This window comes from Gambusia affinis, linkage group LG14, assembly GCF_019740435.1.
Source record: "Gambusia affinis linkage group LG14, SWU_Gaff_1.0, whole genome shotgun sequence".
Classification (NCBI taxonomy): Eukaryota; Metazoa; Chordata; class Actinopteri; order Cyprinodontiformes; family Poeciliidae; genus Gambusia; species Gambusia affinis.
Genome location: NC_057881.1, coordinates 17348377 through 17374055, shown reverse-complemented (window position 1 = coordinate 17374055; position 25679 = coordinate 17348377). Strand labels below are relative to the sequence as shown.

At 39.7% G+C, this 25679-nt stretch overlaps 1 protein-coding gene across 1 annotated transcript in view; it reads left to right on the top strand.

The window, feature by feature from the left end:
- rims3 (regulating synaptic membrane exocytosis 3) overlaps positions 1-25679 on the top strand; it is a 42723-nt gene that overhangs the window by 9553 nt on the left and 7491 nt on the right. The window contains exons 2-6 of the mRNA XM_044138740.1: positions 6451-6786; positions 23897-24038; positions 24122-24234; positions 25083-25184; positions 25256-25395. Coding sequence (XP_043994675.1) covers positions 6522-6786; positions 23897-24038; positions 24122-24234; positions 25083-25184; positions 25256-25395 — 762 coding nt within the window. The 5' untranslated portion in view covers positions 6451-6521. The remainder of the gene's footprint in view (positions 1-6450; positions 6787-23896; positions 24039-24121; positions 24235-25082; positions 25185-25255; positions 25396-25679) is intronic.

Below are 25679 nucleotides of genomic sequence, written 5' to 3'. Positions count from 1 at the left end.
GCGCCGGACCGAATGGCACAGCCTGGGGACGTTTCCATGGTAGCCTTAACAGGAAGTGCATTACACCTCCTGCGTGCCCTGCTGATGTGATTTTTAGAGGATTTTCTTTCTGTGCATCTTAAACAGGTTGTCAGATGTACATATTCTCGATGTTAAAGCTTAATACCAGTTATTGCATTGAGTGTGTAGCTCTGATTCAACACCAGTAATTAAGAGATTCATTCAGCCGAGAGGTCTTTTATTAAATTCTGAGTCACACGCAAGCTGTTTGTGGTTAACACCTCCCTTACAAACATCAATAGTACAAGACTTTTGGATCGACTGGAACTGAAGTGGTCGATGATTTTTAATTGATATCAGATGACCTGTTGAGCTTCCTTCAGTGATGCACCTCATTTGATCTGGTACCCTTTACCCTGTTCTCTGCCGTCACAGAGAAAACAGCTTGAACCTTCCCAAAGAAATTCAATGCACACAAGAAGACTCTGAAATGACAAGAGAGTTAGATCTACAGTGCCTCCTTAATAATTACATCAATTACGGCGTCGCAGGTTAATTAAAAAGTCCAGCGGTGGCAGAGCGGTTTCTGAAACAGAGCAGTCTCAGAGTGATATTTAATGGATCCGTCAGCCTCTTGTAATCACAAGGCTGTGGTACTTGTGTTCGCATGTGTGGTTGATTCACACCGTCATTCAATCATGTAGTTTTTTGTTGTTGTTTTTTTACAGTGTTGTCGAATGTTGGTTTCCGTTTTGAGCAGTGATGATGTTCAGGATTCGCTGCTTTGCTACAGTAACCGTACCTCTCGTGGTTTTCAACACATCGTCCCGTTACAACGTCAGTGGGTTTTGTTCTTCAGAAATGAAAATCTAAAAAAATAGTGTTATTCATTTGTGTCAGCCTTTGTAAGAAAACACTTTGTAGAGCTACCTTGAGTTGCAATCAAAGCTCCAACTCTTCTGGGATGTGTTTCTTTGTCATTCTTATTTTGAATGAGCTTTAGACTTTGACTGGGACATCCTAATGCATGCGTGTGCTTTATTCTAAAACCGTTCCGTTGCAGCTCCAACTGTGGATTGGCATATATTGCATCTGTTATCATTTTCCATAAAAAAATTCTTATCATAGGAACTTTGATTTATTGTTGTCTCGATAAATTTCAGTCAATAACATTAAATAAAAAACTGACGGTATTGTCGGAAATTGTAATTTTTCCCTTACAGATTGAAAGAGTGTCAATAAATATCAGTCAATTTGAAAATAGCATTAAATGCAGTTATTGTGTTCAGTTTTAGAGATATAAACTGCAATTCTTTAAGTAAGTAAAAATGCCTCTAAAAGCCAATCACAGACTTATAGTAACCCAAAAACGAAGTAATGAATAGTATTTTTATCGTATTTCTTTGTCAATGTCAGAATAGTAAAACAAAATATCACGATAAAATTCCAAGTCCATTTCCACCCCTCCTAACTCTGACTGCATGTTTCGGTTCATTCCTGAGCTTCTCCTTTTTGTTTCGTCTCTTGCACCGTATCACAGCGATTCTTCCAGAATTAATCTTTATTCAGCTCACCCATATTCCTTTTGACCCTGACCCGGTTCTCTGAGACCACCAACGAAATTCATGCCCACAGCATGATGATGCCACCACCAGGTCCCGTGTCTCTAATGGCTGTTGCTCTGGTTAAAGCTCTCCCTGCCCATTCTGTCAGCTCTGGTGGATGCCGTTATTTTGACCGATTTGTATTTTGCCTTCTGTCATTCTTCAACAAATCTCTCAGACACGTGTCACACTTAAAGCCTGAGGGCCAAATCTAGCCTGTCGTAACATTTTATGTTTCCCTCTGGAGCACAAGTGTCAAACTCCAGTCCTCAGGGGCCACACAAATAGAACTTTTAAGATAAAAGTTGTTTGCTTAAATACTTTATAATATATATATTTTGAATATATAACCCTACCCCGCCTCTCACCCGGAACGTAGCTGGATATTGGCACCAGCAACCCTCCCGACCCCATTCAGGACAAGGGTGAACAGAAAATGGATGGATGAATATATAGCCCAAGTGTTTAACATAAGCTGTACAACTAGTGACATTTTTACATTTTCATGTAAGGATAAATGTCTAGGCATATGAATAGTGGATAGGGGACACACACTGTGTGGAGAGAAGCACAGGGAGTTGGACTGTTTGCTGATAGAGGGAGAATTAGCTTCTCTTGGATGAGAAGCTAAAAAGCAGAGACATTTGATGAGCATGGCCTGTCTGGTGCGGGAATGAAGATGGATGGGCGGCGGATCCGCCTTAAGGTCCGCCTGCAGGTCCAGTATAAAGTCAGGTGCATGTTGGCATGTGTTGTCGGGGCCACTGTGTTGATGATGGCGAGGTCAGAGGGTTTTCTTATGATGTGTTTCTGCATAAATATGGAATGAATTGGTGAAAAAAACAAACAGTTTCCTTTCATACTGATGCAGCAACTACCTGCCCCACTTTAGAAGGAAGCATTTTGTTGCTTAATTCATGAGGTGTGGAGTTAATGTAGCACTCAAATCCGTATGTAAAAAAAAAACAAACAAAAAAAACAACAAACAAACAAACAGGGCTCGAAAAGCAATTGAAATATGAAAGCTGTACTTGTAGAGTCAAAAGAACAGATCTGCCACATGATTGCACTTTCAAAGAGTAGCCAAACAAATATAAATATTTCAGATCGTCAAACTAATTATAATAACAAAGAAAACCTGAAAGCAAGATACAAATTGCTCTCCAGAAAACCTCCCTGAACAAGTAATCAAAAAATTTAGATATTCAGAATTTATATATATATATGTAAAAAATAAGAGATTACTGCAAAATACTTAATTTCTTTGATTTTACTTTTCATAAGTATATGCTTGAGTAAAATGAACATTGTTCTTTTATTTTATAAACTACTGACAACATGTATCCGAAAGTCCCGGCAAAGATTTAGTATTTATTTGCAGAAAATGAGAAATGGTCAAAATAACGAAAAAGATGCAGCGCTTTCAGACCTCAATCTAATGCAAAGAAAACAAGTTCATACTCATTTACAAACAAGAATTCTAATGTTTTAACTCAGGAAGAGTCCAGAAATCAATATTTGGTGGAATAACCATCAAGTTTTCAGTGGGGTTCATTGCGACGGGCTCTTACTTTTTTCCCCAGAGCTGTATATAGATATATATATACACTAGAATTTGTCTGCCATGTAGTCAGCATGTCATATCGTTCTTAGTCTCCTGCTCATGCCTCCAGCTCTGTGTTTCCCACAGATCTGGCCACTGCTTCCTGCAGTGTCTCTCTCTCTCCCCGTCCATTTATTATCATGCATGTCCTCCTACCACGTTTCTCTCCTCCTGTTATTCTTCTCCCTTCACTCGTTTTTTTTCTCTCTCCCCTCCCCATCCCGTCCTCCTGCTCTTCTTCGAAACCCAAATTATTCCATGTATCCTTTTTGCAGCCCTCTCTATCCCTCTCATCTGTTTATTTTTCTCCCCTTGCTTTGCTCGCTGTGTGTTCAAAAGCAGAGGGACCCCCCCAACCCCCCGCCCAGGAAGCCAAGGAACAGCACACGTTGGCTAGAACGAGGAAGAAGGGCGAGATTTAGGGCTTGTGTGCTTACCTAAATTTACTCTTTAAAAGCCTCACATTCTTCCTCCTGATTATGAGTTTCAATTAAAACAAACCAAACCAAAACAAAAACAACCCAAAATGTCAAAATGCTTCTTGAGACTTTTCTAAAGAAGATGATTACTCCTGTGATGCGCCCATTTCAGGTATTCTGTGAACAGTAATGGCACTGATGTGACAATCATGCTCAGCAGAGCTGAGGAGGTGATTTAAGGAGATGCTTGAAATGCATTTTGGGTGTCTCTGCTAGAGATTTAAAAGTAAAATCACCTCGCCGTATACACAATTTGCATTATTTATGATTGTCATTTTGTGTTAATGCCCTGTAAGTTTCTCTCTCTCTCTTTTTTTAAAGTTCGTTGTATTTTTGCACGCTCCTCTCCATCACCGACTGGGTGAGCAAAAACAAACAAACAAACAAACAAACAAAAAAGAATGTCTTTCAGACTTCCAAAAAGTCTGGAAATGAGAATATCACATGTGGTTTTTTTTTGTTTTTTGTTTTTTTGTGGCCACGGAAATTTGATAGAACACCACGAAGTAGAGTTCTGACACTCACAGCACTCGGATAATGAATCCTGCAGATGTTGGCGCGGGCCGCGGACTTTTCTTTCAGCGCCACCATGAGGGTTTACAGTTATTGCTTTCAGTGAGACTCCTGAAAGGCTATCGCATTTACAGGCGCGGAATTAAATTGGCTCTCGTCGATTGTGATCGCTGTAGAATCAGCAGGGATTATTATGACCTGTGATAATAATTAAGTTGAAAAATGCAGATGAATCCCACGTTTTATCTAAGAGGATTTGTTCAGCTGGCGGAAAATATCCAGTGTTAAGCTACAAAAGACATTTATGTGTTTTCTTTTTTTTTATTGTTATTTTTTTATTCTTTTTTGTATTGATCAGTAGACTCTTTGTCCTTTTTATTATTCCTTGTGAAAAATAAAAAAACATATGTTTTATGGAGAGCATAAAACATTTGTTCTCCATAAGTCTTATGGCATTTCTCTGTAACAATCTTGAAAATTGGAAAAACAAGGGTACATGCCATTTAAGACTGACAAATGTGTTAATCTTTCTATGTCTCTTTTAATGGCCAATGTCCAGCCTGAGGACGGATGAAAAGGTTGGAACAGTGGCAAATAAGGCCGGCCAGAGACACAAGCTTATATTTTCGCATACAGAAGAAAATACATTAAAAAACCCTCCAAAGCTTAGTACCGCAGCAGATTTCAAAATGTGAGTTTTTTGCTAGAAAAGCCAAATAAGAAAACATAAAACTAATCATTAAATGATTTTTCTTTTTTAAGGAGAGCTATGCAGACATCTTCATTTAGTGCCCAAATCATCATTTTGTAATGCTAACTTTAGCATTCAGCTGCAGGTATGTGCCCAAGCAAAGTGGCTCGATTCTTTTCCTATCTACATGCTCTTACATATTTAAGTGTGTCAGTGTGTTGAGGTAGATAAATTTTGCAAGGCTTCTATTAATAGGGTGATGAAACACAGTGCAGCTGCTGCTACTTGGTGTTTAAAGTAACAAAGGGGAGACAAATCTGGGCTTGAGGAGCAACAATAAATTGTCATGTGGAAGAAGAGCAGCGACGACGAAGAAATAATATTAAAAGGCTCACAGCGTCTGCATATTTAATTTGCCCAATGGCTGTCAGTTTAGCCTAATCCCTGCGATACTGTGGGAGAGAAAGGAAAACAGATAACAGATGAGTTCGAAGGCAAGATAAATCAAGAAGGTTTAGCGGCATTGCTCAGAGATAAAGAGCTTTTATCACCGAAGATGTTTTAATTTCCTTTTGGGGAACACACAAGTAACCATTTATTGAACCATGATTGAATTTAATAGAGCGATTAGACTATTAGGGTCATGGTAAAAAAACAAACAAACAAACAAACAAACAAACAAACAAACAAAACAACAGCAAGACGTACAGATGCACTGATCTGAGTTTTGTAAAGCCTTCCCTGCCAAAAGTGATTATTATTATCTACCGTAGTGAAAATATGTTTTATGGCATTTCTTAGTCATTTAACAATGTACATATTATGCAGTATTAACTGTAAGCATCAGTGTTTATGTAAGTATGGATACTTTTACTTGACTCTGATATTTTCAAACGGCTAACGACATTTTCAAATCCAGAACGCGCCATGACAGATACAAGTTGAACGCTCAAAAACATCTTGGTTTGGAAAATTCAGCTTCCTTTACGTAGCTTCCTACAGCTTATGTGCATTGTCACTTGAAAAAATCAGACTTTTAGTTGTCTTCCGTCCTTAACAACCCCCACACCGAAGAGTGTTATTGTTAATATGACTTGGGAATGCTTAGGTTTGGTGCTTTCACAGATTAGCTGAAAAAAAAGGAAAAGATTTTTGAGTTATTGACAGGCGTGTAAACTGAAAATCATCCAATTGTTATTATTTAGAGGTTGTCATGTGGAAGAAGAGCAGCAACGACAAAGAAATAATATTAAAAGGCTCACAGCGTCTACATATTTAATTTGCCCAGTGGCTGTCAATTTTATGGGAGTGGGAGTTTTGGCAGGCTTGTTGTCAGTATCTGGAAAACCGGCCTTGACATTTAGTGTCTGTGTGTGTTTGTAGGAGTGGCTTTGTTTTTAGCAAGTAAACAGTCTGCATCCATCTGTACTGTCCGCTCCTACTGACCTTTGTGTTCTTAGTTTCCCAAATGTCTGAATATCACAAAGACTTACATTCCTTCCAGCTTCTGTGTCTTGGCTAAACTTCTACCCTCACCTTGTTGTTGCTCTCTGTCTTTAGCCCTGTTCCAGCTGTCCCGTCCTCTCTCTGGTTCCCTCCCCACCCGTCGGACTCTCCGGTTCAGCGGGACCATGATGCTCAGCACCTCCGTGGAGGTGCCCAGCCCGGGCGGGATAAGCGGCCTTGGCGGGCTGAGTGCGGCGGCACGGAACGTGGTGCGCTCCTCGAGCATCTCAGGGACCATGTACAGCCTGGAAAAGAGCCCCAGCAACGGGGGTCCGGACTCGGCGTCGTTGACTGGCAACAAGAAGCGGCGCTCCAGTCTGGGCGCCAAGATGGTGGCCATTGTGGGGTTGTCACAGTGGAGCAGAAGCACACAGCAACTTAACCAGCAAGGTCAGTTTACTGGTGGATTATTTATATAAGCTAGAGGGTCTGAAGGTCATCCTGTGTGTTTTAAAGGCCAAATGTCCAATGCTGTCCTCTTTGACATCCTTTGAAATTGGTCTCTGCTTGATTTCTCTATTTATCATATTGGAATTAAAGTAGATTTAGATATAAATCTACCTCTACAGAGCTTAATCATCTGGATAAAACAGTACAAAATACTTCTTGATCATATATCACTGCAGATTATTATCTTTATTATAGTAAAAAGGTGCTTTAGGAACACCCCAATAGAGGCCTAATGCACTATGAAGTGTATTTGTCGGTCCACTGTTATAATAAGAGTATATATCTGACTCAACAAGCTTTCTGTGGCTTTGTAAGAAACTGCAGGTCTATTGTGTGCACTGCTGTGCTCGGATCTCTGCAGTGGGTTTGCATTGTGACCGTGGCTCCATGCTCTAAAATGTCCCCTATAGCGTGTAATTACAGATCCTGTGAAGCTGCGACAAACGTGCTTCTCGGTTTGCGCGTGTGTGGTGAAAACAAAACCGTTTGTTCCTGCTGTATGAAGGGATAACATGTCACTCGGTAGGAGAGGCTGGGCCAATAGGAGCAGGGTATACTGTGGTGAAACATGCTGTTTTGTTTTTTTTTTCTTCCAGTTTGTTAATAAAAAAGAAAAAAAAAACTGTTCATCTTGCGCTCCTTCCTAGTGGGTTATGTTTCTGCTGTGAGTACAGCGGCCGGCATCCTGAACAGATCAGTGTGTATCTGTCTGCGTTCTCTGCTGCTTGTCTGCAAACATTAGCGGTCTAACACTCCTTTCAGACATGCACTGCTTTACTGTTAACTGGCCAGGCTATAAATATGTCCGTGTCACGGTTGTAGGAACCTTCAGATCAATTTCTGTTACAGCGTCATGGTATTTGCACCAAAATGTAAAACAAATGAATAACATAAACAGAAAAGGAGGAATTATTCATCTTAATTGCAACAGGTATTATTACAGCAACATACTTGTTACATTTTGATACACAAACTTCAGAAAATAAAGAAACACTCCATGCAGCCTGCAGATTAACTGATGCTGCTTGTATCCTGCTGATAGTTTTTATATATATGCTTCTAAAAAAATATCAAACAGAACTCCTTTTATGGTCATTTTCCTTTTCCTGTTTTTAAACATTGTGAATATTCCCAATAAAAGGAACGTTCAACGGATGTTTCTCTTTATTGTTCTACTGACTAAATACCCAAGTTATACACTAGACAGATGTTCTGACTCACTCGAGCTAAAAGTCTTCAAGGACATCTTCAGCTTGTGCCCTACCTTTTTATGTATCTACTTTTCAAAGTGGTAATGTTTTTTAAAGTTTTTCTCCGTGAGTGGCATGCTAGTTGCTGTCTTGCTAGATACACATATTACCCCAAAGTTGTGCCAAGTGCTTAAAATTGAATTTAACTTTCATTTTGACAATTCAGGAAACAGATAAAAAAAAACCCAACAACAAATGTTAAAGTGTCATTATAATGTCTTAAGAAAATCTTAACACCCTTGCTACCTTAATAGATTTAGCATCATTACTGGTATAACATATTTGATTTGGGCAGAAAACGTAAATAGCTAGCTTTGTCAATTTTTCTATCTTGTTGTGTGGAGCGTCATGACAAAATGTTCAGTGTTTATGATTTCCAAAAGGATTCCACTCTAAGCAGTGGATCTATGACAGAACTTTACATACTGAAGAGACTCAAAAGCTACATCCAAATCCTGCCAACTTGTATTAGTCACACTCGTTTGTACCACATAACATTTATTTCAGGTATCTTATGAAACTTTGGAATCAATTACCCACACCTCTCTGACACTCAGGCTATTTATTCTCTGACTACAGCATCTAGATCATCTTTCGAAATAGCTTTCACTTGCGTTTTTAGTGCATTTGTGTATCGAGACACATTTACATAAAGCCCGTAGTCCTTTATGAACAAGCTATATAGTCTGCTTCTGAAAACGCCATTTCCCAATATAGATTCATGCACACATAGAAAGAACCCGCTCCGCTCAGGCACAGCTGACTCTCGTCTGACGCAGACAGAGCTGTCGATATTTTCACCACAGGGGCTTCTGTGTCTCTGTGTTTGTGGTGCTGAGGAGAGCACATAGGAGGGGAGAGAGTGGAAGAGGAGGCAAGGAGAAGCTAAGGATGTAGAAAAGAGGAAGGGACATGCATCTAAATTTAGATGTTCTTTGCAGCCAGAGGAACACATCAGGCCTGGAACTAAATCACAGCATCACAGCAACGTTCTTCTTTCTTCTCCGTGTTGTCAACAGGTTGTTACATAAATGTCAAAAGGTATTTCAGCAATTTGAGAAAATATAATTGTTCCTATTAACAAAATTACTGTTGGTAGTGAATTTGGTTATACTAGAGTTTACAAAAAATGATGCACACTCCTTAGAGTCTTTCACAGTGCCTTTGTACAACCATAGTTAAACTTCGGTGTGTTTTTTTTTTTTTTTTTAGGGTTTATGATATAGATATAGGCAATGTATTGTGGAATTGTGAAGTGGAAGGCAAAATATACATGGGTTTAAAAAAATCACAAGAGGTCTTGTTTGTAGTTCTCTACCCGCCAGGTGGGGAACATAGACATGTGGTAGAAGCTGCTCTGGCCCACTGAGACCCAAATTAAATTATTTGGCCTACAATCAAAGTTGCATGAAGTTAGTCAGAGTTAATGGGAAGATACGTGGAGCTAGCTACAAGAGAAAGCAGGGTTATTTTACTAATGCAGCTCATATAAAACATACAGTGCTTTATATTAGAGGTCCCAAAACCTGGTCCTGAAGGCCCATCGTCCTGCATATTTTAGGATTCATTCTTTAATAAAACTCAAATTTGTTTGCCTAGAAAGTCTTATTTCATTTGTGGAGGTGTGAATGCACAATTGGACCAAATATGTAACTTTGGCCCTCTTAAAAACCTGGGCCTGGTTCAGTTGAAGTGAACTCTGGTGCAGTTCGAATGCGTACGTGAATGCCAAACCGACTGGAGACCGCTCCAAGAGAATTATAGTGTAGGACATTCTGGATAAATATGACAATAAGAAACGTTCTTGTTCAGCGGTAGAAGGAGAAATGACTCGACTTTCGCAAAAGACAAAAGAAAAAAAAATCTCAACCACAAATCCTATAACTACAAAATGCAAACAAAAACAATGTTTATGTCCTAGGCGTCTTCTTCAAAAGTTTTTTGTGCTATTTCCCTCAGTGGTTCTTGGCGAAGCGCCACCACAGACGAGGGTGTGAACAAGTGTTTCTAAGGGTTTGGATTGTTTGACGCAGTGCAGTGTGAAAGTGAACCTCAGCAGCTGAAATTGTAACAAATGTAGCAGTTCTGGTCCACAACTGAACTGAGTCTACCAGACTATCAGTGTCGTGGGCAACTGATTTATAGAATTAAATCATTGGGCCACTCACTACCTCATTAGCACCAAAAAACAAAAAACAAAAAAAAAAAACAATTCTCGTTCTGGTAATTGTTTGTAGGAAATACCCTAAAACCTCCAAAAACAAAGGAATCAGTGTATCTTGACAAGAAAATGTTATTGGGGCTTACAGGGTCAACGTTCCAATTGATTTAGCTTCAAATTGAATCAAGTAATAGGGCTTTTGCACAACATCTGTCCAGCCAGATGATGTCACTCCTCTTCTAGGAATCTTCTCAGGCAAAGTTACAAGTCTGATACTGATAATCTAGAGGAAAAATAATCTTGTTTACTCAATGAAGGCTGGATTTGGGTCTTGTTTTCCAATTACTGCCTCTTTATTTGGTTTGCATAGATGCCAAAGTAAAGTAAACTACCTATGTGAGCCACTGAGACTGGGTGATAAAGAAGCACTGCGTCTTAAATGATTGGGCTAGTTGTGTCTCCTTTCAGGTTTTGCCCTGGCAGTCATTAACAGCTCCGTCCAGTCAGCTGCTGGAACTCCATGTTCCGACTGACACGTGCTGATTGGTTGGTGGGCTGGGTCGACCCAGCAGTCTGCTCCTTGCTCCGCTCAGTCGGTCAGCTAATAGCCAATAAGCCCCAGACTGATTTACTCGGGATAGAAGAGTGAGACGGAGTAAATCTGCACTCCATGTGTAGCAACAGTGGAAGATCTCTAGTAACATTCAAATCTGGTTCAGCTTAACGGTTTAATCTTATGTAAAAGTCTACAACTATTTCTCGGTAAACAATGAAAAGCAAACAATTATATCAATGCTTTAACTAGCAAGGGAGACACTTCGATGTGAAAAAGATAAAGTGGTCAAAAACAATCGGAGAACATGCCACCATGTCGCCATTACACCATAACGAGGTTATTGTGTTGTTATTGTGTCGGTTTCTGGAGGCCATGTTCTAGCCTGGCTCCATTTGTGGAATTGGACTCGGCCAGTTTTCAGAACCACACTTTTTATCATCTTATGTGAGCGAGTTTATTGTTTTATAGATGTGTCGTAGATGTGTTCTTAGAGGATTTGTGGAAAAACGTTTTACCTTTTGCATTTGTCATTATTTGGGCTGTAAAGGTCACAGTGTGTAAAAATGCAGAATTGGAGTACGATCAGAAATGAAGTTGGAAATATCATTGCAGTGCCACTGGCAGTTGCTTCAATTTAATCTGCCCTAATTAAAATCAAGCGATACAGTAACTCAGCATTGTGCCTGTTTGACAAAAGTTTAATTAAGTTGGACAAATTTACACAATGCTGAAAGCTGCTGCTGGGTTGAAAACAGACCAGTTTGGGTTTGGTTTATTTTGCTAACCCATTCGTGGGTTAGCAGGAAGTGATCAACTATGAGGTGGTGGAGCACAACAGAATTGTTTTATGTGTTTGACCTCGTTTAGTTTAGGTTAGGTTTTCCATGCTATGAAGTACGGTAAAGCTCCTTGTGGTATCCTCTCTAACCTCATAAACTGGGTCACACATTTTGACTCGATGTCTCTCACAAAATAGACAAAGCATTCGGCGTAAAATATCCTACTTTTCATCTAAAATTATCAACACTTCCCCTAAAATATTCGGTTTTGAAATCCAACAGTATGCATTCATGCTTTCAAATTCCCACTAAGTGTATTTGGCTTCCATCAAAAGCCGACTAGGGACACAGTATTTAAGGAACCGTTTGATTGGAAGACATACATTTTTTTAATTGGCTCTTGTGGTCATTTTGTAGCTGGCAACATGTCATAGCTATGTTCTGGAATGACAAATGTGAAAATATGTCCTATTACCTCATCTGCTATTGGTCAGTCCTTCTCTAATTGCTGTGGCCTAATCATATTATGTGGTAAAGCTTTCCGGTGCCAAGCCGCTAGGACTTTTAAAAGTTAGCAGTAAAACGTTAAACTGAATTCTGGAGTTAGTAGGAAATGAGTGCATGACACAATTCTGTTTTTTTTTGTTTGTTTTTTTTTTTTGTTTTTTTTGGTTCATTCATGTTTGTAGCCTTTTTCAGTTCATCCCTTTGTATTTAGTCTTGTTCTTGATATTATTTCTGCACTTCAGTTTTGATTAGTGTTTCCGTCCCCAGCTATTAGCTCCAGCTAAAACCTTGATGAACATTAATGTCAGTAACAAGCCCAGGTAATTTTTTTAGAACTGTGTGAAATGCACGTTAAAGTTTGATTTTCATGTTCATGTTCTAAGACTGCACTTTTTTTTTTTTTTTACTGCAGTGCAGCGAAGCTTAGCGGCTTTGTTGTATAAGCAGATATTTTATTTATTACTCCTCACCCATTTTAGCCTGTTTTCGTACATTCTTACATCCATAAGTTATTCTTTCACCATATTTCATTTTGTATTTCCATGCTGTTCCACACGTATCTCTAGTTTCCAAAATGTGCAATCCCGCCATCTCATTATTCTAGCCTTTGTAACTGGCAAGCCACAGTGATGGCATTTTGGTTTTGTCTGCGCTTTTTTTATTACCTGCTATTATTAGGATCGGTAAGGAGAAGGAACACACACGCGCACACACGCACACGGACACACACGACACAGTTCCCCAGGTTTAACGGGTGAGTCACTTCTTTACTGAACATGCTCTTATCTCCTAAGCAGGTTTTATCCATGGCTGAGAGCCAGCAGATCAGCTCCCAGTTCACCGTCGACCCTCACACAGAGGAAGACGCCCCTGATAGGAACCTGTGGAGCGATCAGATTAAAACCAACATACAGAGGAAACCAGATGTTTGTATACAATACATGCACCGTATGTACATATACTACAATCTTTCTTTATCTCACTAGCATTAAATGAACACAAATTTAATTTGTTCCAGCCTGCAGTTTGCATCCTAGACATCTGTATTTGGAAACGTGTGTCTACACTGAAAATAATGACAATTGAGGTAATTCATTCCAACCCAACCACCCACAAACATCAGTCAAAATCAGCCATTTTTAATATAACAGATTGACTGGTCCTATACCGGAAGATAAACTAATGATGAAACACTTAAATAATGAGAGTGAATACAGTTTTTTTTTGTTCGTAGCCCTAATTTGACACATTAAAAATGATTAAAGTTTTTTTTCAACACTTTTTCTTAACACAAGACATCATGGTGTGTTTTCTGCCGTAGCGATGTCAGCACTAGCCCAAAATCCAGCACAACAAGAGATTTCAGTATCACCAGCTTTCCAGCTGCCTAGAATCACTGGAAGAAATTCCATCATTGTCTAAGAACAAAAATAAACACTTAGTTGATGCTTGTGTCTGTGGGTCAAAATGTAAAAAAAAAAAAACGTCCCTCCGCATAGATTTATGCTGCCCGACACGGCTTTTTGCTCAGTTTTCTGCTGCACGCAGAAGTACTTTTTTTTTTTTTTTGCTCCTTTTTTTTTACTTGAGCACACATCCCTTTGACAGCACTGGAAGTGGTCACCACAACTGCTGCTTTGCAGGCCGAGCACAGAAAAACTTGGAATGCAACAGCAGGAAAAGAGCGCACATGTAGCATCCATGTATCGGGAATAAAGTCGCACAACGTTCTGGTTTGAGCTTTTAAGCTTGCAAGAGACATTCCACTCATTTGTAAAATGAAAATGATTTACACTTGTAGGATGACTAAATGGCCCAAATATGAGAATGTGAGATTTTATGAGATTTTTTATTTATTTTTTTTGTCTATTTTCTTGAATTTCAGAAGTGGTTGATTTGGGTCAAACATTGTGGTCCATCCTCAGTTTTCCCAAATGTTTAAGAGCATTTCGTCTTTGTCCACCAAAAACGTCTATATTTGACGGAAATATTATTCACTAGATTTACAAAACAGTTGTGTATCTTTAAATAGTTTTTTTTTTTCCAGCGGTAGAGTCTCCGTCATTACTTTCTTTTTATATTTTTCTGCTAATACATTCGACTTGTTCAAATTCATTTGTGATCGTCTCCCTCTTTCATTTCTTTATTTGCTCCCCTCCCTTACACATTCAACACCCACACTCATCTTTTTGCAAACCTCAAATCCTTTAAATATTCTTCATTTAAATCTTCCGTCTGTCTGTTTATTTCTGCTGCTCTGCTGCTGTGGCTGGAAATATGCCAGAGACAAAGACAAGAAGCAGAGACGGCAAAGGAAGAGTTATTTGACACAGGAAGAGAATACTTGTTAGCTTTCTTATTAAACTGAGTCCAAGTTTACTCTGAGAACAGTAGCAAGTGTCTCCCCTGCTGGGCATTTGTCACAGAAATAAATATGTTTGTGCTGACTGACTGGAAGTCCTGTTCCAGCTTGAGAATGAAGTGATGGGAAGTAGTTTAGATCATTGCCAGTGATGTTATTTCTCACTCTCGCAGTGGAATGCTGTCATTTTCAGCATGAGGACAAGACAGTAGAAAATTTCACATTGTATACCTGCTGGAAATATTTGCCATTTTTCAATACTTTTACCTTTTTTTTTTTTTTTTTTTTTTTTTTTTTACATTTATGACTGATCTGATGGTGATTGTTAACTGGAAAAAAAAATCAACAACATGCATATTTAAGTCCACTTTACTTTACTTTGTTTTTGTTAAACCAACTACAGTGCAACTCGTTTTAGTGGTGGGAAAACTCTAGGAGAAGTTGGTGGTCTTTCAGTAGCTACGTTTCCATCCACTTGTCATGTAAATTTTCAGTAAACTTTTAAAGCATTGCAAAAAGGAAAACAAAAAAGAAAATGTTGAGTGGCGTGTGTTTCCATCCACTGTGTTTTCAACCAGGCTATGCGGAACATAATTTTGTTAGATATAAGCATTGCTGTTTAATACAGCAGTGCTAATTAGATTGCTTTAATAAACAGGAAGGGCGTGAGGTAAAAGTTCGGTGTGTCCGAACTTATTTGACAAACTTACTTCCACAGCCCCTTTAGTGCGTTAACTCTTATTCGGAAAAGCCAAAAACCACCTCAAGCGAGTGTAAAAATATTTTTGCTAAATTGGGAAAGGTTGATGGATGCTAAATCCATCAACCTTTTCTATTGTTATATTTCCAAATGTTGATGGAAAAGCTAAAGTGGCTAATGCCAGAGCCATCAGAATGTAGATAAGAAAAGGAAGCTGGACAAACAAGAAATCCATAACACATTAACTTTTTCAATTGATTGATTTATTCAGTTGATTGATTATCTTCAGCTGGAAAGTTTGCAGCCTCCTTGTTCATAACAGCAATATTCAGATAGGCACTTTGCACACTAGGCAATAGGTAACAGAAATACCCTTTGAATGTGACATTTCCTCTTTGACCCAAAAGAAATGAATACCAAAAAAAAAGAAAAGAAAATTAAAATACTGAACAGTTTAAATCCTACCTGAAAATATTTCTCTTTTTCTTGAAGGAAATCAGTAAGGTCTTAAAAATATCTACATTTTTTAAGTATGCAAATTCAACTGAAAATTGTTTACTGTCCATTCCAACAATGAAAACTCCAATGTAAATAAAATGACAAAGTCCCTGAAATGTTGAGTCAAAGGCGTAAAAATGACAAACGTATGGTTACAAACTGTTCCCTCAGGTTCTGGTTTTTGAGGTTTCTGGAACAGATATGACAGCTGCAGACTGTCTTCCTCCTTTTGGTCGACAATGGAAGGGAAAATGTTCCACTCAGCTGAAAAACAAGAACTACAGCTGGGATTGTTTTTCCAGACCTGCGGCAGACAAAAAAAGAAATAATACTAAAAGAAAAATCTCTGCAGATGTTTGAACTAGAAATACAGTTCTCCCCAACACTTATATGGCTTCGCCTGGTGGGTTTATTTTTCGGTGATCTAAAATCTTTTCCAATGATTATCTGCTTTTTAAAGTCATTTTTAATCTGAGGTGTTTTCGACTCGACTCGACTCGTGGCCTACTTTTAGCTTCGCCTCTGAGTCACAGTTGGGAAACGCATTTTAAGTCATTTTTGTGGCAACGTTTTGGAACGCCCGCAGTAATCAGATCCTTCCTGAAAAGAACTACTGGAACTTTGCTGCTGCTGCTTTTAAAAAGACTGAGCGAGGCGAGCGGCGCTGAGTAAAAAGCAGTGAATTGTCATGATGAGGAAAGTTGTTTTGGTAACACTCTAACTGCCTTTCTATAATAATAGTAATCTCTCTCGATGAGTGCACACGATTGCTATTCATACTCCGGGTGAGTCACTGAAAAAAATTATGCTATTTCAGGTGAGACTAATGCTTTGTTGTAGGTACACAGCACCTCCTCCTGCTCTACCACCTCCCTTTTCCTTTCAAGCCTGTTGGGATTTTTTTTTTTCTTTTGCTTTGGTGTTGCAGATGCTCTGAAACTTCAGTCATGTCTCTAAGAGCTTTCTCCTCCACACTGAGGCTGTTGGTGGCTACCAGCCCTCTGCCAGGATGGCTGCTGATCACTTTCCCCGGCTCGTCCTGCCTGTCATCTCCCCACTCACCGTTCTCCCTTGCTGCCCTGACTGTGTTTGATCTGGCTGCTGAAACCTTCATTCCCCCCACCCCTCTCTCCTTTATCTCTCTGTGTCAATCCACATCTCTTTAGCTCCCAGTTTCACTCAGACATCTGTCACGTTTTCCTGATCATGCCCACCAGCTCGTCCGTGTTCTATTCTTAGCCAGACAGTCTGAACAATTCAACTGTTTTTTCTCTTTTTTGGGGGGGATTCTAGGGTGCTGCTCTGGGATTTGTGTCTAGGTTCTGCACACGCATCGCTGCATTCCTATAAGGTCCTTTTTTGACGTTGTGTGTCCGCAGTAAAGCCAACTGATGACTATAGTTTTGCGTATTGACTGTTACTATAAAAATTGTGACATTTTTGTGTAAACTTGTTTAATCCTGCCAAATTAAACTCCCCCTGGTTGCTTCTGGTCGGATTCAGTGGCTGAACGTCCCACAAACTCCTTCTGCTCTTTTTTTTTAATAAATTTTACTAACAAAATGGAAAATAAAATGAGATGTTGTCAAAAGCTATTTAATCCTCCTTCACTGAACTTGTGAACTTGAAATAGTCTTTCCTCTCTGCCGTGATCACTGTGTTTATTACAATGTTATAAACCACACATACGGCAAAACGCCACAAGGTTTCCTGCCTCGGGGTCTCGGCTCAGTGTGTCTTTTTGGACTGAGGAAGGTGTGTGTGTGTTAAAACAACCTCCCCCAAACCACTCGACCGCGCGTTGATGGTTCGACTTCAGTCAGACCTCGCCTAACCCTTAAATACGGCGGAGGTACATTGAGGTTGAGGTTATGTTCATGAGTTCGAGCACAAACAAGGAACTTGTTGTTTCCGTGCCCGCTCAACCTGGAAATGTTGTAATTTTGTGCCACTTTGCGATCGTCTCCCAGGTCATTATGTAAGTGAGGACAGCGAGTCCAGGCATTTGGACACACTGTTCTAACTGCTTCTCCGAAAAGAAACACACCACAGAGGTCAGGCAGAAGGAGAACATGAATCCATGGCGCCATTCACAGAAAATTTTGCACTTAAAAAAAATAAAATAAATAAGAGAAACTTTGTGGGAAACACAACTCCAAAATGACTTATGAATAAATCCTTGTCCGCGCTGGTAAGGTTCAAATCGGTAAAGGTTTGTGTGGATGTGGAAACCGTGTTGCCTCACGTTTAGTTTTTAAGAAAGATTTTTAAGTCTAAGCATTGGTCTTTTATCTTTACATATTGTTCTACCATATTGCAAACGCTCATCACTTGGTCATCGGGCGTTGAGTTGAGTAATCATAAGGAAATTACATCTAAATTAGATTACTCTTTTCCTCATTGTAATTAATTGGCATTAGATTAGAGCCAGTGGGGCACATTCACGCATTGACAGACATCCTGCCACACATGAAGACTTTCGATTTCAAGAAACCATTTCCTATGGATTATGGCTCTAAATGACTAATTTCTTCTCCCAGACCCAATACTTTCTACTGCATCCTCGTTTATTACCTCACAGAAAGGCCTGCCTTACACACAGAGACAGCGCAGGAGATTAGATTTGTTTAATGCCTCTGTATAATCATTAAACAGAAAACAACACTTGGATTATTGGATTATACTTCAGTGTCTGTCACATTGGGCTCTTTGTATGCTTCAGGGAGTATAAATAACCAAAAGGGAACAGATTTTTGCTTTTTTTTTGTTGTTCCCATTGATAATTTGGTCATTGTTATTTAACCGTAAGCTCCAAGTCTTTGAGGTTGGAATGCTTCCTACCCATAGCCTTAATCGTTAGCTCCCTGCTAAGAGTCTCCATCAAATTCATGTTGGGACGCTGGCTGGGCCACCAGGAGGCGGTAACATTCCCTCCAGTCAGAACAAACATGTTGGGATCACTTTCAATCTATGCCTGACAGACATATTTCTTCACAAACGCTTAAGGTAATCTAAAAGATGGATGCACCCATAGACCAATTTATTTTTCCATTTTCATTTACATTCGTTCCTTTCTCTGAAGTCGTCACATCAGAGAAAACAACTTTTGATGGGTCCATCTGCATTAGCATCAATTACAGTCATAGACCACACACAGTTATTTAAAGCCACAAAAGTTATTGATTTGCACAGAAGTTTGTTTTTACCCTACATGATGTAAAGTGAAATAAAAATAACACCTCCCTTACAGCCAGTTCAGTGAATCTGAAGTTAAAGCTGACTCTTCGACTCTGGCTGTGCGGTGAGTGCATCTGGCTCTGACAGCATCACACACACACGGGCCCTGAACACTCTGCTGTCTTTCAGAGCCTTCCACAGTAAGTCTCCCAGTGGTCCAAATTTAACAGGACTCCGGCGGTAAAGACACCACAGTGGGTCTTTCATGTCCAACACCCTTCCTTGGTTACGGTTGCTATGCATGGCGGCTCGTTGCCGTCACCGGTGCATCCAATAGGCATGTCGGCGCGGCCGGGGGAGTCTAAAAACAGCATTCTATATTACAGCATATAATGAGAGAGGCTTCATCAGTGTTCTCTCCAAATGTCAGAGCAGCTTTAATGATCTGCTAACCACACACACAAGCACACACTGATGCTGTGTGCATGCTATCCCAATGTGCGAGGCACATTGTTGGTGTTTTCTGTAATCCCACCCATCTTCATTCCTTATCTATGATTATATATTTGCCTTATCTTGTTACTTTCATGGTCACCATAAAAAAAAAAATAAAAAAAAATTCTGTTTCTCCACTTGAAAAGAAAGTTCCGCACATCTGTTCACTAGTTACAAATTTGCAATGTTTTTTTTTTGTTTGTTTGTTTGTTTTTGTCTCATTCGGTATTATAATGAAGACCGGATACGTTAAGGGTTCTGCTGAACGCAGAGACCCAGAAAATCCCTTCTCCAGATAATCTTAGACACTCGAAAGACACTGAACCTCCGTTCCTCCAGGATGTGTCTGTGCGGGTTTGAGATTAATACCAGTGAGTCAGCTCACATGCAGGGCAGGAGAAAATACGCTGAATTATTTACGGCGAGTGATGAGCAGATGACAAATAGATCGGAGCCCAGGAGTAAAGATGGACGGAAGCAGAAAAACTAAAAGGAAAAAACAGGACGCAATGGAGAAGCAGGTAAAAAAAAAAATAGAGAGAGAAGCATTTAATGGAAAGAAGCAGAAGGAAGAGTTTGTTGCCAGAACAGACAGAGAAAACAGAAGGCAGGCTGAAGATTAAGAGTTGTGGAGAGGACAATACAACCTAAGAGAAAGAGACAGAGTAAGAGGAAAGGCTTATGAGTGAACATGCCGGCCAGGGCTCTTGGTGCATTGCAGAAGGCATTGCCATGGAAACGAATAGGGGGAATGCGCAGGCAAGGAGGAGGGGATTAAATAGGAAGGAAGAGATCACTGCTTCACACAATTGAAGCTGGGAGGGAGGGGGCTCCGATGTGAAGGGCGGGGCATGCAGACAAATAACGGGAAATGAAGTTTAGATGAATAGCCTCTTACTACTTTACCACTGAGAATATTTCAGAGTGGTGCGTAAATTCATATTTGACGATCCTTTGTCCGATCAGAAACACACTTGGTTGCAATTATAAAACAGACTTTTACAATGATGATGATGATCAATCAGTAAAATAGTTTATTTACAATTTAATTCTTCCTTTTAGCTGTCAGTGATTCAACCATGTTTCACCAAGACGACTTTAAAGGTTTTATAACATATTTCTGCTTACATTAATGCCCTGAAAAAAGACTAAAGTTATTGAGTGAAAGTCGAAAGAGAGAAAAAAAGGAGCAACTTTGCAAATCGACTTACAGCAGATGGGCAAAGTTAACCCCAAATGTACTTCAGAGTGAAACTGTTTTCCCCTAAGCAACTGGCTGCTGCCAACAAAACGTAACGTTGATTCTCCCAATAAATTTTACTACTAATCAAGTTCAGAGTCTCTGGCTCCAAGTAAAAAAATAAAAATAAAACACTGCTTGAGGTCATAATAAATATTTTGGAATGCAAAAACATGTTGATTTTTTATTTTTTTTTACCTTTTTGGAGAAAAAAAAGAACAAATCTGGAAAAGGTTTCTAATAAGTTGAGTGCCTTGGAAAAGCATTAAAAGCATTAATACCCCTTGAACTTTTTCACACTTTGACACATCACAACCACAAATGTCAGTGAAGTTTAGTAGGGTGAAGGTTTTAGGTTTCAGACCAACAGAAAGTTTCCCTCCAGAGGTCAATTCAATTCAAAAATACTTTATGGAACCTAAGGGAAAACAAATGTTGTCTAATTAAATTTTTCTCAATGGGTTGTTGTAGATGGTGATGGCTATGGGCAATATGTAGCAGTCGGTATTACACAGATCAAATGCTTGAACTGGCTGCTGAAACTTGAGTACAAGTGCCTGCCACACTTTTCAGGTTTTTGTTTGTAAACTATACAGCTCTCCTTCCACTTTGTGTTTGTCTGTAACATAAAATACTAATAAAATTTATGAACATTTGGTGTCGTAGCTTGATCAAAATGTAATTAAGATCAAGGACTATGAATACATTTGCAACAATTTGCATGCTGTGGAATAACAAATTGATATTTTATGATGCTCCAACATTTTTTTTTTATGTCTGGGCTTTCATTATCTACTCATATAAGATGCTAAGACTTGTTACCTTCTGACCACGTCTTGAATAACAACTCGTAGCGCTTAATCAAACCTGTGTGTTTTGATTGTGAGCCTCCCTGCTGTGAGGAGTCTAGTTAAAGTGCCAGGGAGCTAAATAAGTGTTGCCTCAATAACATAATAATAATGATAAAAAAAAGTAACAAGAGATGAGCCGGTTGTCTCGGGTGGCGTTTTCTGGGTGAGGGCGAGGTTGTCATGGCAGCAGAAGTGTGCATGGAGTTTGTCTAGGTGTCATGCTATTAAGACACACACGCGCATGCACACACACACACACACATGCATATACACGTGGCTATTGGAAATATTCTTGACTGCAGGATTATAAATAGAAAGCATCAGAAGACAGTTGTCCCCCCTTGGGACTCCATCCTTCTCATCTTCGCTCTCCATCCTCTCCTCATCGGTGCCACTCCTCGTCGTTGACTCGAGCCCCTTCTACCCTTATCACCCACCGATCCCTGAAGTCTCATCGAGGGGCTCTGTTTGACTTTGTTTATCTCCATAGCGATAGTGACGATGCTGGGTGTCGGTGGTTGTCATGGCGATGAGACGGGCATGGCAGGGGTGCTTAATGAGACTTGAGTTGCTCGGGCTAATGAGGTGGGACGGCTGTGGCTGGGTGTGTTCTTCGACTGCGACGACAGGCAAACGGCTTGTTAAGGGTTCTTCCTTACAAGTAACTTCTCTGCGTTTTCTGAGCTGTCTGGGCTGCTATAAAGTACCACGCTCTGCCTGTACCACGGCTGCAAGCCTAACGAGTTGCACGGAGCCAGTGTTTATCCGGTTGATCACATTTTGTTCATGCTGTCATAACAAGTGGGTTGACGCGGTATATTAGCAAGTTGAAAAGGGATGGAAACTCTTTGAGCTAAAACGTAAACTAAGACAGAAGATCCTACCGTGTTTCTGACTTGTTGCTCTGCAGCTGGGAGTGCTCACACGTGACCACTGACTGCAAATATTGCATGGTATATAGCTGCGCAGGTCACCAAATATTATGTGCTCCTCTGTGGGTGTGCTTCGTCTTCCTCTGCAGCAATTAGTCTTTTCTAGAAAAGTAAATATTTCAGATGCCAGATTCTTTGTCAAGAAGAATCCTTCTTGGGATTTCTCTAATCTAAACCATACCTAAATAAAATTGTAAAGGTGTTTTAAGAAGTCCAGGTATTGGACTGATGCTCCAAATTCACTGTTCTTTGTAGGACAAAAGATCAGTGTCTTCAAAGTTGGTTGATGTATACACGATGCGGTCACCTTCATGTTGCATAGAATAAGTCTTCCATAAAAGTTTTCTTATGTAAGACTATTCACCCCTTGTACTCCTCCTTGGCATGACTGTGCAAAATGTACAGGAGCAGCGATGTGGAATGAGTATAAGGGTAAGAGAATTCATATTACTGGAGTTAACCTGATTTGCAGATTTTTCATCATCAGGTACAAAAATAGTCCACGGGAGATTGAAACCAGAACCTTGCTCACAAGACTAATAAAGATGTATTTACATGGTATTAGCTTTTAGAGATGATTTACTTTCATAGAATGAAACTAAGACATTACCAGGAGCTTTAAAAATCCGCTGAAACATGGATTGTGTCTGCAAGGCCTTTGAGAGGTCAAGAATGCTACGCTCTCCTCATTCCACGCAAGGACGTTTGAGAGTTTTCCATCTTGTTTGCAGCATGCCATGCACAGGACTGCGGCGGTGAGATTGTGGTAGAGAGACCAACATCTGATCAACATTGAAGCTATCCACCTCAGACAGCTTCCTTCACTGGGGAGAGGTGCACTAAATGCTCTGGATTACACAGAGAAGCCGGTTGGTAGGAAACCAAAGGAGGTTATAAGTTTTTCATGATGCAGTTGAAATACAAGTTTTCAATTTCTGTTGCCATTCTTCTCCTTACTCATTCAATAAGGCCAGACTTGTTGAGTGCATGAATAAGACTTGTTCTATCTCTTGAGGTTTCCACCTGAACCGTGGATATTTGCAGCTCCTCTAAAGTCACAGTGGCTCCACTGACTAATGGCCTTCTGGCCCAGCTTGTGGGTTTAGGCGGAAAGCCGTGTTTCGCCACTCACCGCAAACGCTACGTATTGTGCTTGGTTGCTAGTGGGACTATCTGTGAAAACCTCTTTACCACTTGAAAACTTATTGCCTCCAGTCACCAGAGCAGCTGCCAAATGACCTGTGCGTGTGTTTAAAATGGAGTGTAGTATTATCTGAAAAGTGGAGAGAACTCTTTTCAACAGAGCAGAGACATCCCAAAGGATATTAGGTAAGATTGGCTCCTCGCCTGAGTAAGCTTGCTTCAAAATAAATAGCGCAGAAACGGCCGATCTCAAGGTGAATTTAAATTCCTCCTCAGTGGAAAGGATTTGGTTTTGAAAAAAACCAAATCATAAAATAGAGTTCTATGATCACGCATTCTCAGTTGGTTTGGGATACGTGTGTATAAGGCTTTTGTTTTGTTTGTTTTTTTGTCCTTTAGATGGCGGAATGAAGAAGCTCCGCAGTACAATCCGAAGGAGCACAGAGACCGGCATAGCAGTGGAGATGAGGAACCGGGTGACACGGCAGGGCAGCAAAGACTCCACCGATGGCAGCACCAACTCCAACAGCTCCGAAGGAACGTATGTGTCCGAGCGGTGATCTCAACATCCGTCCATCCGTGATTGTCTGACAGTCCATCGTAATCTTTGTTGTTCTTTTTTAGGTTTGTCTTCCCTACCACTCGCCTGGGGCCTGAGAGTCAGTTCAGCGACTTTCTTGATGGTCTTGGCCCCGCACAGATCGTAGGACGGCAAACACTAGCCACACCCTCCATGGGTAAGGCTCTAGTAAAACCCTTATTTTGCAGGAGATATCCACTGTGGTGGGTTGCACAAATATTCTGCATGCAATATCTATAAAATACTTGCAAAGAGAGAGCATGGGATTAATCATATAAGATTAACCCTAAAATATAGAAATGGAGGCGTAGTCTTGTTTATGAATGATGTGTTTTATTTGACTTTGTTATTGGACTTAAATGGTCCATTATTATTATTATTATTATTATTATTATTATTATTATTATTATTATTATTATTATTATTATTATTTTTTTTTTTATTTCTTATTTATTTATTTGTTTTAGAATTTTCAGTTGGTGGAAGAAAGAGGCAGAGTAACCTGGTTGTGTTTTGGTACATTTTAGTTAGATAAATGTTTTGTTATGAAGAGAGTTGACGTTAAACCCATTTATAAAAGGTACTTTCTTATGTTACAGTTCTTTGGAAGAAATGGGTCTTAGTTAAATCTGCAAGTCAGAGATTGATTGAATAAAATGTAAAATTTGACTTTTAAAACATGCATTTCTTTTCTGTTCTTGTTTTTTAAGGTGCAACAGATTACATGTAAACAAAGGCATGTTAATTTTTGTCAGTTTTACGTATGCAAATATGCAATTTGCTTATTTGTACTCACAAATGTTTTTCATGTTAAAAAAACAAACAAGCAAAAAAAAAAAAAAAACACAGCAGGCTGCTTCCTCTAACTTGATAGTTAACACACTCAACCAGGTCTTTGTCGCCCTCTACTGTTACACCCCGCCTTCTGCAGTTTTAAGATGAATTTTTAATTCCATGTCTAAAGTGCATCCATTTATTTGCTGCTGGTTTGTTCCCTCTCGTTAGGGGATGTCCATGTAGCCATGGTAGACAGAGGAGGGCAGCTGGAGGTGGAAGTGAACCAGGCCAGAGGGTTGACCCCAAAACCAGGCTCCAAGAACATACCAGGTACTGACGCCACCGGCTAAACGTGCAACAGCTGTCCATCCAGAAGGCTCACTATAAATCATCTCTCTTAGCAACCTACGTGAAGGTGTATGTCCTGGAGAACGGCATGTGCTTGGCCAAGAAGAAAACCAAAGTAGTAAAGAAGACTCTGGATCCCACCTACCAGCAGGCCTTGTTGTTTGATGAAAGTCCTCAGGGCAAAGTCCTACAGGTAACTGGTCTCTGGTTTTCTGATTTTCTTTTATTCACAACACAACCAGATGAAAAAACGAAATTTATCATGCTGAAAAAAAATTCCCGGTGTGTGTGCCACCATTTCAAAGCAGAATATCTCAAGCTGTCTCTTTGAGATATTTATCTAATAAGCACATATTAAAATGTACTTACTAGATAATCTTAGTTAATTGTCATCAACTTATTATACCAAATCCATCTGTGCAAGATGTCTGATGAGGGACTTTAATTCTTTTTGGAGACAGTTTATTGTTTGATTAT